Consider the following 16,514-nt stretch of genomic DNA (forward strand, 5'->3'; position numbering starts at 1 on the left):
TGTTGATGGGACTTGTATGTTCTCTTTGCCCTTTGTAGAAAGGAAAATGGTGTTGTCTCCTTGGACTTGAACTGGAAAGGTTAATTTGGAAAGGACATTTGTGTTTCCTCAAGTTGCATGTTATTGTGATCCCCACAAGTAACTGGAGAGGTGGCTCAGTCCAGCAACACTGACTCTTTATCAGGTTGCTTGGTCATGTCAGATCACTGAGACAGAGGACAAAGAAGAGAAACAAAAGAAAACATGTCCTAAAGAACCTAACTGCTAAGGTTATCCCTCTCCCACTGATCTTGGATGAAATGTTTCTGATGGATTTATTGGCAATTGGAGCAAACCTCTCATTATGCAGAGAACTTGGTAAATGCCAATAGAGATGAACTTATCAGGTACAGTAAATGTTTATAAATAATGTGTATCCCAAGAGTACAGTGGAGAGAGGTTGTGATGTATTTTTGCTTGCATGCATTTTGGCAGAGCAGCGTGATCATACATAAAAGATTAGCTTCTGTAACTCAGATCAGGGAAAGTGCATCCTGCCAGAAAAAACAAACATCAAAACTGTTCTGGGTCATGCAGAATTATTGTGCTTGGTATGCTTTCCATTTACTGTCTCGTCTCACAGGAGAGGAACAGCTTTGAAAGTGGAAGCTTGTGTCTGGGACTCCAGAACCTCAGAGGACTAGCTCAGTCAATCCAATGCCTTCTGCTTTGCTGGTTTGACATTTTAAATATCTTTTGCACCTTAATAAAAGTCTGTTTCAAAAGGGGATTTGATCACTCTGTCCTTCAGAGTGGTGGTTTATGCCTTTAGAATTGTCACCACACTGATGACAAAAAATTTCTGAAAAAAGCATGTTATGGTATTATTAGACCTTTGGGGAGGGGCAGAAGGATGATTATATTACTTTGCCTGTATTCTCAGAAGTCTTTTGTTTCTATCCAGTCCTGATGGGGCTCCATCACCTGAAGAGGCTTCAGAGCAAGGGCACAGGGGTCTTCATCTTATGCCCATGCACATGGAGCTTTCTCCCACCACAGCATGCTTTATAACCTGTGGTCCTCTTTGAACCCACAGGCCCCACCCTGACCCCACAGAAATGGCTGCTGTGCTCTGTTCCATCACTACACAGCAGCAAACAACCCCTCCCTGGCTTTTGGAGTGGGGCAATGGTGTCCTGATGAACATAAATGCTGATGAGGACTGAGCCCAAGACTAGTGGTGATACTACACTATCATGCTTCTACAGACATCTCCTAGTTTTGAGTGGTTTGGCAGGATATCGAAATCCCAGTGTCCCCATGCTGTCCATGCACTGCCAGTGGAGCAGATTCCTCAGGGGCTGTTGTGTGAGCAGTGGGCAGGAACAAATCACCATGATGGCTCTGCCCTTCCCTAAGGATCCTGTGCAATTACTGGGAGTCAGGGGTCAGCGTGGCCAGGATCTGGGTCAGAGATGTGGGACATGCTGCCAGGGGTCAGGGTTGGATTTCAAATCGTGGCTTTCTGACCAGAGCAAGGCTGCGGTGTTCTTGGCTTCTCCAATGCCTTCCCAGCCGTCACACAAGGAGAAGATGAGCCAAAACATGGACTGAGTCCACAGAATTCCAGTCACACGTTTATGGTGAGAACATGTGCATGCATGAAGAAATGAACTGAAGGCATTAGCACAGTGGTTCCCTGTGGTATTCACATATTTTTTGAACAGCGAGAGACACAAGATCTGAGTGCTTCATACTTGTGCATTTTCTGGGTATGACTGAGTGATTTGGAGAACACATATATATCACTTGCATGCAGGTGCAATGCCTTGTGGTAAATTCAGTATTGCTTCCCTTAAGGGCTTTCATAACCATGCCAGTCACATCAGATAGCTAAATAACCTGGATAGCCTTATGTTTTTTTCCAGTGTGCTAGATCTGCTAAAATGCAAATCATTGCCTCAACACAGCAGAAAGGCCGAAAGAGATCATGTGACTTCAGATGCAAGGCAGATAACTTCAGCCCATCCCTTTCTCTGCCTGAGATTCAGGAGGCATGGTGACAAAACAGCTTTTCAACACAGAAACAGCACAGCTGGAGGGCTGCAGCCATGAGCTTTCACATCGGGTTGGACAATGAAAACAACATTTTCCCCTGACTGTTTCTGAAGAGCAGCATTCAAGAAATTTCCTCTCGGAAAGCCGTGTAAGTAGGTGGAGAGCAAATGCATTGCAGCTCCTGAGCTCCAGAGCCCCAGAGAGAATTGGAGCACCTGTTCTGCAGATCTGCATTCCTCAGGGGTTGCTTTCTTTTAAAAAAAGAATCTCCTAAAGGTAGTCTTGTGCAAAAAATCTTGTTATTGCTGAAGGAGAAAGAAAAAAAGGTAATATCTTTGGGAGGGGTATATAGAGATATATATTTAGCTTACTTTTAAAGAGCAATTTGACAAAATGAAAGTATGTGGCATTATCTATGATTTTACCATAAGAAAAATCACTGTGCTTCAAACTATAGTTTGACCTGGACCAAATCAGTTATCCAGAACTTCTGAGTACAGATGAAATAGAATAGCTTTGAGACTACTGTATTTAATGTAATTTTTGTTTTAAGAAAAATAATTTTTGTTCTATTTTGAACCTTGTTCTGATGCTTAATTTAAATTTTATGAAAACCATGCTTAAGCATGAATTTAATTTTTAAACTTGCTCAAATTTCAACACATGTTTATTCCGAAGATTTGCTTTTTCAGGATGTCATTAGGACCCTGCTCATCAAGTGCAGGACAGTATGTGATCCAACTCATCAACTGCAGAACAGTATGTGATCCAGCTTTTTGCTTAAAGGGTGTTAACTTTTATGCTCCAGTTGGGTTCAGTTTACTAGAACCAAATTTGCTTCAGTATTTTCAGTTTTCCCCTTGTTGCCTAAAGCAATCTCCCCCTAGAGGTGTTTAACTTTTCTGGAAAGTGATATGATGGGTTTGCTTATTCTTCAAGGTGAAGAAGAATGTGTACCCCATTTGCTATTCCTCCTCTTTTTAAAATAAAATCTGTCTAAAGTCTTACTGTACAAGAAAAAATGAGGCTGCTTGCTTTGTTTATTTTCTGTTCCCCCAAAAAAACAAAAACAAAAACCAAAAGTAAATGTACCCTTTATTGATTATAAGTAACATGAACTGGTATTCTCCTACCATTTTTTTTACAGATTCTCTTTGGGTTTGCATGCAGTTCCTGAGCTCAGGGATCGCTTGAATTATCTACATGTTCACACCTTTGCTACTCTTGCTTTTATTTCTTTTTGCAGTGCATTTTTTGGCTCAGGAATATGAGTCCACCTTAAAACTTCATCCTATTCTTCATCCTATTCTCTTCCAGGCTTTGCTGGCTTTCTGGTAACTTACAGCATTGGCCAGTGCTCAAGCCACCACATGCATCCCATTCCCTATTGATTCCTGGCCCCAGCACTGAGGTCTGTCAACACGACCACTTACAGCAATCATTCCATCAGCTCTATATTGAGCTTAGCCTTGCTTCTCTGAGCAGGCAGAGGAAATTATCTGTTAACAAAAAGCCTTTCTCAGTTCTGTCTTTCACCTCTTTATAATCTCTGAAAATCACTTATCAGAAACGTTAGATTGTTCCATGGATGTAAAACGATGGAGACCTAATCAGGTATTGATTTGTTTCTTTGATGTTCTCATATCAACCCCTTGGCAGATCAAATTAGGTGTTGGTCTCAAAATTACAGCTGTGCCATAGCCAGGTTCCATATCACTCTGCTAGTTGACTGTGACTGCTTCATCCTACTTTCTGCAGGGTGGATCTTTTAGCTAATGAGATCTGCAAGTCATCTCCAGATTCTCATCTTTGACAATCCCAACATGACAGTTTTGGAGACCTGTTCTTCTGCAGGTTCTGACCTGAGTGTTGTGATTTAATGTCTGGATTCTCTTCTCTAAGGTATTTTAGTCTTTGCAGCTTCATTCCCTCAGCAATGAACAGAAGCAAATCCATCACAAAAGCATATTATGTCATTTCTTCATTCTCTGCACTCCTAGTTTCCAAAGGAAAACAATTCTAAAGGAAATCTGTGAGTCACAGTAAAATAAAAAACTTATACAAGATAGCATCAATGGAAAGCCTCTGTCATTAGAAACATCCATCCATACATCTGATCTTTATGCAGAAAAACTTTCTCTATCTTATCACCTCTCCATGTACACGTACCTCCTAAGACATGTTATGGGACGAGATCATAGCTACCTGTTCCAAAATATGATTGAGAAAAGGGGTGAGTAGTGAAACGAGGCATATTGCTGGAGAGAACTGTTGAAACAACTTCAAGGGCAAGTAGCATAATTATGGAAGCCCCATCCCAACAGAAATAAAAGGAGGAGCCTTTCATTTTATTTATCAAAAGTAAGAAGCAAATGAAAAGACAGAGGAGAAAGAACTTAAATCCTAGTGGCTCTTATTCATATGGCTCCCATATCCTCAGGTTTAACCTAGTTTACACTTGTCTGCCAGTAGCACAGCTCAAATAATTTTAAAAGATAAGGTGTGCTTTAAAGGATGGCTCTCTGCCCAAAGACCCCGCCGTCTGATTCCATTGAAAGTCAGGGATAAATCTTTATAGGATTTCCATTTTCCTTGAGGCTGAGGCAGCCTGGTCTTTATGTGACTGACAAACTGGAGGCATGATTGAGTTGGGGCAGCACCTCTTACATCCAGACCAAATGATGCTGAGCCATATTCTCTGTAAAATCAGGCTCTCAACAGCTCGGGTTCTCAACCCCAGATTTTGGAGCATCCGTTGTGTGTAACCCTCAGCGACTCCTGTCCAGGAAAGAGCAGCATGTGCCTCTCTGCCTTAGCTTTGTGCATGTCCATTGGCATGATTGCAAAGACATTTTATTTTGCTTCAGTGGATGGGTTGTGCTTTTAGTGCCTATCACAAAACTGTCTTTTTTGCTAAACTGACAGAACTCTAGAAATTTTTTGAATTATGTCCAAAAGTGGGTCAGATTACTGACTTGTAGAAATTGAATGCCTGCTTTTCAGTCAACATGACAGATTCTCTCTTAAAGGTAAATCAGTGGCATAATATCCAGAATATTAACACAGCGTTATATTTCAAATTCTCCTCCAGCTACCTTGTGTCTCTAGCAATATCTTGGTAAAAAGCTCAGCTTTCCATTTTATCAGCCAACATTTGGAGGGAATTTTGTAATGACAAATGATTCTTCACCAGACACTGCTACACTGTGTGTAGTCAGTAGCTCACGGAAAGTACTCTCCTGGCCTGAAGTCTGGGCATGCAGGTTGGCAGTGAAGATGGCTCTATAGCCACTTGAGAACTTGTCATGAAAAGGCAGTTGAATATTCACCCTATTTTAGAATGCAGATATTTGGGACTGAAGGTGGTGATTATTTCCCTGGACTAGCCCTTTGATGGCCAGATTTGGCCTTTTTAGGAGGTTTAATGATAGGATAGATCTGGGCAAGTTTTCCTCCACGCTCTGAGTGTATGTTTGTTTGAGTCTTCATTTGCTGCTGTCACAATAAAATTTCTGTCCCTATGCCTCTTATCTTTTAATTTCTTTGCTCAAGGAAGTTCTAGAAGTCCATGAGTTTAGATGCATGTGGAGGAGAGTAGTGATGACTAGGAGGAAAGCTGAAGTAATTGAAAGCAGGTTATAATCACAATTCAGCCCCCCATTTCTTGGGTCAGCCCATTGCTTGCTGTGGTTGGGAGGGAGTCCTGAGAGGTGTGATGGTTCTGTTTAGGGCTCCCATTGCCCCTTGCTGGGCACAGGCTGACCTGCCCTTTAATCAAGAGTCTAAGAACTTAGATTGTAAGGTCTATTTTGCCCTTTCTGCCAGTCTTGAGATCACAATTCAAGTCATGGCTAGCTTGTTTGAGATGGAGTAATGAAGGCTTGAGATTCTCCTAAGAGGGTAAGTGAGGAGATGGTAACCAGGAGAGCAAGAATTTTTCAGAGAGAAGACAAATTTGAGCTATTAGCAATATCAATGCTGTATTTGATGCTGCCAAAGCCATTGATGGGCTCAAAATTAATATAAGAACTTTTTTAGTTCATGATAGCTTCTTCAGAGGGAAGTAAAGCAGTCCATTGTGTGGGAAAAAACCTTAAAATCCTTATTTCCTGAGTTAATTACTGATTCATAAGGAGTCAGACCCAGCCCAAGTGTAGGATACCCTTGTTTTGTGGGACCCTGAATAAAAGCCCCAGAACTACAAAGAGTTGTGTTATATTAGCATGACAGGGCAGGATATCATATATAATAATAAATGTTGAAATCTGCACATACAGACACACAAATATAAGTGTTTTCTAATTATTGAAATTGAAAATCACCTAGTTATGCATTTATGTTTTTTTTTTCTTTTGTATCCTTCTTTTATTTTGATTTCTGCTAGTAAATCCAAAGGAAAATAGTAGCTAAGCATTCATTTTACACTGATGAATTTCTTCTTTGTTTTAAAACTCAAGTTAAAAGAAAAGGAATATAAATGAAACAAAACAACAGATAAAATAATTTTGATTTCAGATGTATCCCTGGAGACGGAGAGAGAGGGGTCAGTGTGATCATATAAGAAATCTTTATCTAAAACAAAGTTCAGTATCTAAGAGCATCAGTGAATATCTTGTTGCTTAGAAATTGATCCATTTTGTATCTCAGAGGAATTGTATTCATTTGAATTTGTTGATTAGAGAGTGTATTGCATTAGCAAGGGATACTATTTAGTGAAGAACTGAGCAAGTGCCAGGAGAAAAACCCAAAAGACTTCACTTCAAAATGTATTTTGTTCATCTATTTAATGAAACAAAATATTTTCCTTGGATTGTTTTCAGTAGAAATGCAACAGAAAATGGATATTTTATTTAAATGAAATCTGATAATGAAGTGATTTGCTATGGTACTGTCTGTCCTGGTAAATTTGGTAGTGGTAACACTGAGCAATAAAATGATAAATGGCGTGGTAAGGCAACTTTTCAAATGGAGTGTTTGGAGGATTGAGTTTTTTTAGCAGCACTATCACAGTAATTTAAAATCTTTAAAATTCTGCAGTTCCAATTTTCAAATCATAAGAATTAAGAGTAATGTGTCTCCACAGTCCCTTGTCCCTAGCAGTAAGGCTTTAAATAGCTATTCTTCATATAAGAAACTACTGCTGCACATTAACATTAAGCTAAGAAGTAAGGAGTAAATTGTATTAATTACTAAGTTAATTTCTCTTGTCTACAAGATGACAGTAATCAGATGTGGGGAAAAAAAAACCCTGGTGTGGTCCAGTTTAGGTAGGATGTGCTGTTCAATAATTTGTTATGGGCTGAAGGTACTTCAGATGCTGTCTTGTCAAGCACCATTTGTTTTTTCTCCCTATCCCTCCTTCCCAATCTCATCCCTGTTAGGAGTACTGGGAAGAGCCCAGGAGCCCAAAGGAGTATAGCCCTCATCCCAGAGCAACAACACAGGAAATGTGTATAATGCTAACAGCTGAGAGAAACATGCCTCGTATCAGCAGCAATTAAACGGATGGGCAGCATCATTGGAACCATGGGGTGCAGCAGTTCTGTAGCTGACAGAAGGTCAGAGAATGGTGAGTGTTGCCTTTGTCTTCAGGGCAGGTGGTTGTTTTCTCTCTAACACTAATGGAGGAATGCAAGATAATGTTCCTCTCCCCCACAACTCCTGCCCAGTCCTGTTGTCAAAATATTTGTTTAGGGAAAATTATTTTCTAGTGATTTTCTTTTTAAAACTGTGCATAGCTTTTAGATGCTGGCTGAGGTCGGGAAGCAGCTTTAGGCCACCTCTAGCATTGACAGATTGGGTTGTAAAAGATTCACAGCATCTGGGACAGAAGCTAAATTTCAGAGGTGCCTGTGCTTGCTCTGTCACTGGCAAAGCTTAGAGGGTAAGGTATTGAGTGGGACCTTTTATGGCTTTTCACACCACAGGATTCCTGGGCAAACCACCCCAATTTCCCTGCTGTTGTGTGACCCCAATTATGAAACAAGTGTAATAAAGCAGGGCTATTACAATGACTTCAAAATCAGTTTTCTGGCCTACCAAGTGCCTGGCCTGACATTCTCCCTGACAATTAGTGAGGCTGTCAGATGAAAGTCTCTACAGGACCTGATTAAATGTTTAATTAAACGAATGGATTATCACCCTCCTTTTAATCATACCCCACTTTGGTATTAACTCAGCAGTTTTTGCACAGGCAGGTGTGTTCCAGGATTGACTCAGACCTTTTTTCAGACCCTCTGTGTTCTCTTTCAAGATTTTTCATTAAAGCACAATTTATTAGTCAGCAGAGAGCCATGTTACATGGTACTGTGCATAGTTTAGGACATTATTATGCTGAACAGCCGTGGTTGAAAAGGAAGGCTCTTGGCTACCAAGCCAGGACACAAGTCACAGGAAGCTGGTGCCTGAGAAGCAGGAGCACTTAGTCATGGCTACAGGGATCCCAGCTGACTGGTTTGAGAGCAGGCCTCAGCTTTGTGTTTGCTACTACAAAGCAGCATCAGTGCTGTGTCACAGTAGTGAAAGTAAAATGGAATCATCCAGAATCCCAGACCTACCTGTAACTGTGAGGCAGCTCTTCCTCTTTGGGTTTGCATACTATGCCTACATGTGCCTTGCAAGATCTTAGGGATGTGCTACTTGGGAATATTTCTGTAAAAGCTTGGAGTGGGCAAAAGGAGCTGTACTCTTTCTTGATCAACAACCATCAACACACATTGATGTGGGGCTTAGGATTTTGTGTGCTTCCTGGATTGTGTTTTGTCTTCTGGAGCTGCTGGATGGTTTCTTTTCTGCTCTTCAACAGTAGTCAAGTGATGCTGAACCATCATTCTATCTGCAGCCTGAGGCTGTACATTTCTCTAATGCATTAATAACATGAATTTAACAGATATTTGTTGGTGTAGAGACCTGCAACTGAAAACAATTTTGTTTAGAGTTGCAGTTTTGCCTAGTGTGAAAATTATGTTCTGATTCAGTCCTGAGAGTAACAGGGCTGTAATAAGTACAATTAAAAAAAAAAAAAAAAAAAAAAAAAAAGAAAGACAGGAAACATTCTGTTAGATTTGCAACATTAACCACAGTGATTGATATGTATCTGTCTTATGTGATAGCAATGGAACTGTGCCATGTTAAGTGCTCAGGACCATTAAGCAACCCAGGGGGCTTTAATGGGAAGTTTAATGGCTCTGATGCTGGAAATCTGTTTCTGTGCTGGTGATTGTGCTTTGCCCCTTAGGTACTCTTCTAAACAGAAATGTTGGTGACAGCCTTGCTGTAATGTGTCAGGCTTTCAGGTCTGTAGTGGTGGGGACTTCCAGAAAGGACAGAAAAGAGAGATCTCAGAGTTTATGTAGGGTCTCAAGGATGCTCTTAGTCATATAAAAATCACATTTCCTTCAGGCAGGAGGATTTTTCTAGGATGTATGCAATATCTACAGGATGGGAGTCTTTCTGGATTTTGCTCTTGTCTAGACTTGAAAATTTTACCATTTTAACTATACTGTATACTCATTAATGGTAAGATAAGCAAACAGCATGTTGTTATAGCATCTGTAAGCATTTTTATAAAAATGTTTCCTTTATGTTATACTCTATTAATAGAATTACTTTCCCATTAATATTTGTCCTTACTTGCATAACTAACAGTAAGAAAAAAATAATTCTCACTCAGGTTCCACTCATCCTAGTATAAATCTTCCTGGTATTTGTGATCAGTTACAATAATTGACTGGTGTAAACTGTTGTCTCCATAGTACAGAGCTTTTCTTTACTGTTTTGCAGTGCAGGACAGTGCTCACCCCAGGACCTCTTTCTGCCACCAGATGTTTCCCCGCTTAATAAATTTTTATCTGAGCAGTTAAAGGAATGTGATCTCTTTGTGGCATGAATGAGGCCTGAAGGCAGTAGGCTCTTTCTTCCAGGCTGCAGTCTTGATGATTGTCCTTCAGTGAAGTTTCCAGCAGTTTTCCAGACTGAGACCATAGTAGACACAACTTCTTAAAGTGCTGAGTGTAATGCATATTCAGCACATAGTCAAAAATGGTCTTCTGGCGTGTTCCATTGACTTTGGAGTGAGTGTTCTTTTGTTAACCAATCTAGCTAAAACTATACCTCATTGCCTTTTGGCTTGTCTATTTAAGCAACATATTCTACCCTTCAATACCATTCGTTAACTTTTTATCTTAGGATTTGAATTTTGCTGCCTTGTTGATGCAGCTCTGCAGGCTAAAACTTTCTGGTAGAAGAGGCTATTGCAAATACTGTCATTACATCATTGTTCATGTCACAGCTTGTAAAATCAAAGATTTTTACTGCAGCTTGATATACAAATACATTGTTGATAGGGCAAACTGTTCTTTCACCTTCCCAAAACCCCTATAGTGCCCATCAGCTGAACATGACCTGGGTACTGTCTTCAAGACAACTAAATGGGAAAGGTTACTGACTACTTAGGTCTGAGCCAGTCAGGTGGGATCTATGTTGGAAGACAGAAACAGTAAAGGTATCATGTATTTTTTCAGTCTCACTTTTACTGGGTTTCATCTAATTGTTGACTATGCACAATGGACAGAATTTCTCATCTGATTGCAAAATTCTGCAAAGGCAGCGTGCATGTTTTCCTTGTAGATTCCCCTGCATCCATGTGTACTGCAGTGCTTTCTGTTTTGACAGTCATTAGAGCTGCAATCCTCATCCAGAAGTGGTACCGCCTCACCATGGCCCGCCTGGAGATGAGGCGCCGCTATTCCCTCAACATCTTTCAGTCAATCGAATATGCTGATGAGCAGGATCAGCTGCAGGTTTGTGATCTTCCATTCTTCCTATTCAAGCAGTTATGTTGTCCCCAGCACTGTGGCTGCACTAACAAAATGGGTGTGTGGTGATTTCTTTTACAAAGCTGGCTCTTGATTAATAAAACTGTTTCCTTACCTGACACATGAAGTTGTGTGTATTCATACACAGACATACAGGTGAATCAGGACACCATTCTGCCCATACAGCATATCTAGGGTATAAGTTCTGTATAGCAGCTCTGTTAGCCAGGGATTGCATGTCATTTACAGATCTCTATGGAGGATCTTAACTGTCTGTGTGGCAATATATGTGCAACAGAGATAATCAGTGTTTCAGCCCAGTGTCAGTATCATTGTCAGCCCAGGCTTCCTTTAGGGTCAATATACGAAATTTGGAACTTAAGGCCTTTGTGTTCCTCCTAGCATCTGTGTCTAAAGTCAGTTCATTGCATTGTAGCAGTTGTTTCTATTGACTGTGAAGGAAGTCTAGGCAAATAGTCTGGGTGGTGGGCAAGATGAATTACACCTAAAAGCATCAGCAGCACTGAAACAGCCCTGAAACATTTTATGTATCCATGAAGTGTCAGTGGTGAATTCATAGCAAAAAAGGAAAGGGAGCTGTTTTTGTAGTAGGACACAAATTGTGTCATTGTTGCAGGCTGATACTAGGGGAATATACAGTGATTTATATCCCCCTAAATGGGAAATTGCAAGTAATAGAGTAAGAAAGATATTAATGCTTTTTGGATCACCTAAACTGATCAGTCTGTTTTTTCTTCTCTTTTTCATACTCAGCTATCCAACTTTTTTACATTCATGCTGGATCATTGCACTCATCCGGATGCAGGTAACAATAAAAATAAAAGTAATGTGGAGATGGTGTTTGAAAAACTTGATGTGAGGAAAGTTAATTTTCAGTGTGATATTTACAGCCTATGGCATGTGCTGGGATTGAGGTCTGATATCCTAAATACTGTAATATGAATTTGACCCTCTAAGTGTTGATGCTGCTCACTATCTACTTAGTGAGTCAGAGCAGTCAGTAAGTCAGAACAAGTATCTGTTGTCCTTATGAGAATATTCAGAGGTGTTCAGAGTACTTTCTTATGTGTTACTGCCCTTCCTACAAATTCCAATTTTCACAGCTTTCTGTTCATGTTTTCTTAAACTATGAGATGTGATTATTCAGAAAGATTGTGTTCAGTTGGTTTAAGGCAGTTATAATCAAAGAGGTTTCTCTTTCTCCCCCACCACCTCTGGCAGTTCTGGACCCTGTTTTAATTTAATTTGTTCTAGATTTCGCTGCAACATGTATCAGTATGTGAATGATAAAAAAGGAAAAAAAATTAAACTGCTGGAGATAAATCTTTAGAAACCATCTCAATTAAGCTTCAGTTATTCAAGGAATAACCTTTAATTTTGGAAGTATTTTGGGATCCTTGGACATAACTTACTTTTGAGGTCAAGCTCAACAGAAGGACAGACTGAAAGTGATTTCTAAGTCTAGGAAACAAACATGACTTCCCTGAACAAATTCAGAATAGATCTAATCCCAGTGGAGTTAAAAATGAGGCTGTCCCCTTCTTACTGCATTACAAGAGAATGCCCTTTCTCTTTCATCTGGTCTAGCCATGGGTTATTTCAATTAAAATTTGCACAAGATACTTTGATAGCAGGATAAAACCACCATAAAAACCTTAAGTGGTTCAGTGTTCTAATGACAACTGGTAGAAATTGCAATTTTTCTCTCTTAAATACTTTAGAGTGCCTAATGCTCTCTGTGCTCTGCAGAAAAATAAATTACATTCGAGCCTTGCTCCAAAGGCAAGGCAGATGATTCAACAGTCCTCCCTTTGATTTTTTTCCCATTACTGCCATATTCTGTGAAAAAAATATCTGCTTTAGTCATTTAACTTCCTGGGAAGGAATTGGCAAACTTGAAGAAAAACAGATACTGCTCACTTCATCTACTTCTTCATGCTGATGGTGCACCTCTGTTCAGCTTTTATACTTGAATGGGAAAGAAAACAGTAGTGCTAGGTCTGAGATTTGGCAAAATATTGTTAATCTCTATTTTTATTATAAAATAAAATGGAATTTTACAGCTGCTTGTTGTAGATATGACTCTCCACCTTTATTAACGGTGTCTACTGACAGAAGCAATAAAGGTGAGGTGTCACAGATGACTTGCTAGGGCTCAGGACATGGCAGAGCACACTGCTACATGCATGGGCTGTTCATGTGCAGGTGGAGATCTGAGCCTCACCTGTGCACAGGGAGGGAGATGGAAGGTCCTGTGGGCTGCTCCTCATCATCACTCCACAGGTGACCTGATTCTTGGTCTTGTAGATATTGGGAACTGTAGATGTGGTTAAGGCTGAAACACATGATAAAGTGTATCTGGTTTATAGTAAAGCATCCCTTTGTTTTGCTGGCTTAAAACTTCCATCTTTTAGGACTGATGTTGTTAAGACTTGATAACTGCTCCAAAGGCTTAATTTTTGTCTTGGTTTGTTCCCCCTTTCTAGCACTGTGTGTTACAGATACCAGAACCCTAAACAAAAGAGAAAAATTATGGTGTATGTTTAATAAAGAGATGACCAAGGCTGCCTGTGCAAAGGAGCTTAGATTTTTTTGATGAATTGCATATCAAATGTGTACTGTGTGGGTTGTGGTTATTTTTTCCAACTCCTGGCTGTATGCATTCTTTGCTTTAAGCTCTTGATTGCTTGCCCCTGGAAGTGACCTTTGCAGCACTCATGCCAGCCCCACTGATGTAAGCAAAATCAGTGCTGAATAGAGGGATCCTTAAAGAACTGCTTCCACTTCTGCTGAATCACCATCTTAAGATGTGAACCAGAGTGAATGTAAACATAACAACCAGAAAGGCTTCAAATTGACTTTGCTATTTTCAAGCATTTTCTAAAACCTGCAATTCTCTGTCTTTTTATCATTTTCATCAGTGTGTGCTCACTTAAATTAGAGTGATAGCATATGGTTCAAATGCTCTCTCCAAGAAGACAATATATAATATTCTTACCAAAGAATGGGTTGCCTGTTCTTCTCAGCATATGATAAGAAAGTTACCAGAAAATTTTGTGATCTGTGGTTTTCCTTACATTATAAACTACTCAGCCTCCCCCATTAATCTTGTTACTTTCCTCTTTTTAATCTGTTTTTTTCAGATTATGTTTTTCAAAGAAAGAAAGCAGCTGCCATCTCATTAACACAGTAGTGCTTTTGATGTGATTGTTTATCTGTTATACCCTAAAGCTTTTTTCATCCTCTCATTCTCCTTAAGATGCTAGTGTAGTTTGTGATTGGGATATTATATAGTTGAGTGTCTTGTTCTGCTTCTTATTAAAGGCTATTTTGCAAGGGTTTGTGGAAAATAAGAATAAAACCCTTTTCGAACTTACACTTTTATCCCTCATTTCCTGAAAAAAATCTTCCTACCTTCTCAGCTTTCAATGGAAAGCTCTCTGGTCAGAGAAAGCTGGAAACTGCCTTTCCAGCAAAAGATGACCCATTTACTCACTCTTTTATGGGCACATTGAGGGTGAGAAGACTGCAGATGTGTCCTGACAAAAATGGTGGGACTGGGAAGCTAAACCTGTTCCTCTCAAGGTCACCAGGACACCCCCAGGAGCCTTCCTTCAAAGGGAAACAAAAAAAAAAGTGTTGTTTTCTGCAGTTTCACTCCCCATGATGCCTCCCTTACAGCTTTAACACCCTTCCAAGATGTTTTACACAGAGTGATTCTTGCAGTGGGGAATAAGTTATAGCTGCTTGCAGTTTGTAGCACCAGAAACAGTGTGAAGGAAGAAATGTTTGAAGCATTTTACAAACCTCCTTCCTCTTTGTAGGATCAGTGTCCATTTGGCTTTGACCTGAGGGCTGTGGATCAGTATCTGGCTTATGTAAGAGCACTTCTCAGGAGTCAGAGGTGCTCTCAGGTATCCCAGTGGTCAGGCTGGAGGCACACAGATGGTGGCAGAACAGAGGAGTGATTTCAGAGCTGCAAAAGTAGCCGATTCCTGATTACCCTGATAATGAGCACATCCTTGTCAGTGGCAGCTTTGACTTGCCTTGAAAAAACTCCCATGGCAAGGTGATATGGTCAGGAGAATCAGGTATTTGGGCTTTCTGTGGCCAAATTGACTCCACTTAGCCCTGGGCATCTGTGTTTAACATGGAATATGGCTGTACTTGTTTGTGTTTTGTTAATAGTGAAGGCTCAACTCTCTGAGCCTCGGCTAAATGGGGGTCAGAGTACAAAGCAGGTCGTTCATTGCCTGTGCTTCCTCTAGTCAGTGGAGAGATGCAGATGCTGGCAGAGAATGTTTCATTCTGTCTTGACACGTGTGCCTGAACCAGGTGTGCCAAGACTTTTCATCCCAGTCTTTCAGTATGAACTGAAAGAGCCTTGACAGCTTTGACTGGAACAGCAATACATGAGGGGTGCTGAACCCTTCAGAATTAGTCCTACATGGGGCATGTGGTGAGCTGGGGTGCTTGCTGGACAGTGTGGTGATTCCCCAGGCTGCCTTAGGCCGTCCATTACAGACTGTTCAGAGATGGGACAGTCATGCTCTGCAGGAAGAAACCTTAAAATCCAGCTGAAAGACAGCCTGAGGAGCCATAAGCACACTCTAAGGGTAATGACCATGGCTGGCTTTTGACAACTCATCCAGAAATGGAAAATGGAGTACAATCTTTGCAAAGATATGCCCAACAGGGAAGGATTGGGTTTCCCAGCCTGAGCGTGTGCCATAGAAGTGAGTCTGTGAGGAAGGCAAGTTCATGTTCAGAGGTAAAGTGATGGATGGATGGATGGATGGATGGATGGATGGATGGATGGATGGATGGATGGATGGATGGATGGATGGATGGATGGCCTACTGTGTGCTGAAAGGGAAGGCAAGAGTAGGAGCAGGCATGGGCAGGTGTCTACCTGGCTTGAAATGCTGAGAAGATCATTGACTCTGGAGGAGTCCAGTCAGATGAGGACAGCTGGTTAGAACAGGCAAGAAATGAGGCATTTGGGTGGTCTGAGGAGTTGGTTCTGTAGTCCCCACTTCTTGGGAAGTGGGGTGCAGAGGGAGATATTGCCCAGAGGCCTGCTGCTAGAGCTGTAGCGAGAATTGGTGCAAATGTGCTTGGCTGATTACTATGAGAAAAATCAGCAATTTCAGTCCATGGTGACATTCTGGTGTCCAGCCAGACAAAGCTGTAATTGTGGTGGAAGACTGCAAATCAAACTGCACTTGGTGAAAATGATGAACCCTGAGCACCTTGCTGTTACTTGATGCCTTAATCCATTTGACTGGCTGAGTATAACATTGCACTAGCACTGAAAGTGCTAATCAGCTCACAGCTGAAGTGCTGATAGTAAAAGGGGACTTTTTAAAATCCAGATTACATTTTTATCTATTTATTTTTTAATATTGATTTTATCCAGTTGCAAGACAAGTTGGCCTATATGAATCTCATAATTTATGAGGCCACATGCTGGTTTTGGCTACTGTGAGTTTTGAGTCACAGCTACAGGTCAGCTGTAAATCAGCAATAAATAATGCAGCTACACAGCTGTAAATAATACATTTTTATTTGCAGTTGCAGGAAATCAAGGTTACAGAAAACTTAACTGTAGCCCAGCAAAAAGTGTTTACAACAATCTCA

At 40.6% G+C, this 16,514-nt stretch overlaps 1 protein-coding gene across 2 annotated transcripts in view; it reads left to right on the forward strand.

Moving 5' to 3' along the window:
• Positions 1 to 1,970: 1,970 nt before the first annotated feature.
• PPEF1 (protein phosphatase with EF-hand domain 1) overlaps positions 1,971 to 16,514 on the forward strand; it is a 34,740-nt gene continuing 20,196 nt past the window's right edge. The window contains exons 1-4 of one of the 2 annotated variants that reach the window (XM_066545405.1): positions 1,971 to 2,185; positions 7,419 to 7,606; positions 10,711 to 10,838; positions 11,628 to 11,679. In XM_066545405.1, coding sequence (XP_066401502.1) covers positions 7,543 to 7,606; positions 10,711 to 10,838; positions 11,628 to 11,679 — 244 coding nt within the window. In that variant the 5' untranslated portion in view covers positions 1,971 to 2,185; positions 7,419 to 7,542. The remainder of the gene's footprint in view (positions 2,186 to 7,418; positions 7,607 to 10,710; positions 10,839 to 11,627; positions 11,680 to 16,514) is intronic. The other variant, XM_066545406.1, reaches the window with a different exon arrangement.

This window comes from Molothrus aeneus, chromosome 2, assembly GCF_037042795.1.
Source record: "Molothrus aeneus isolate 106 chromosome 2, BPBGC_Maene_1.0, whole genome shotgun sequence".
Classification (NCBI taxonomy): domain Eukaryota; kingdom Metazoa; phylum Chordata; class Aves; order Passeriformes; family Icteridae; genus Molothrus; species Molothrus aeneus.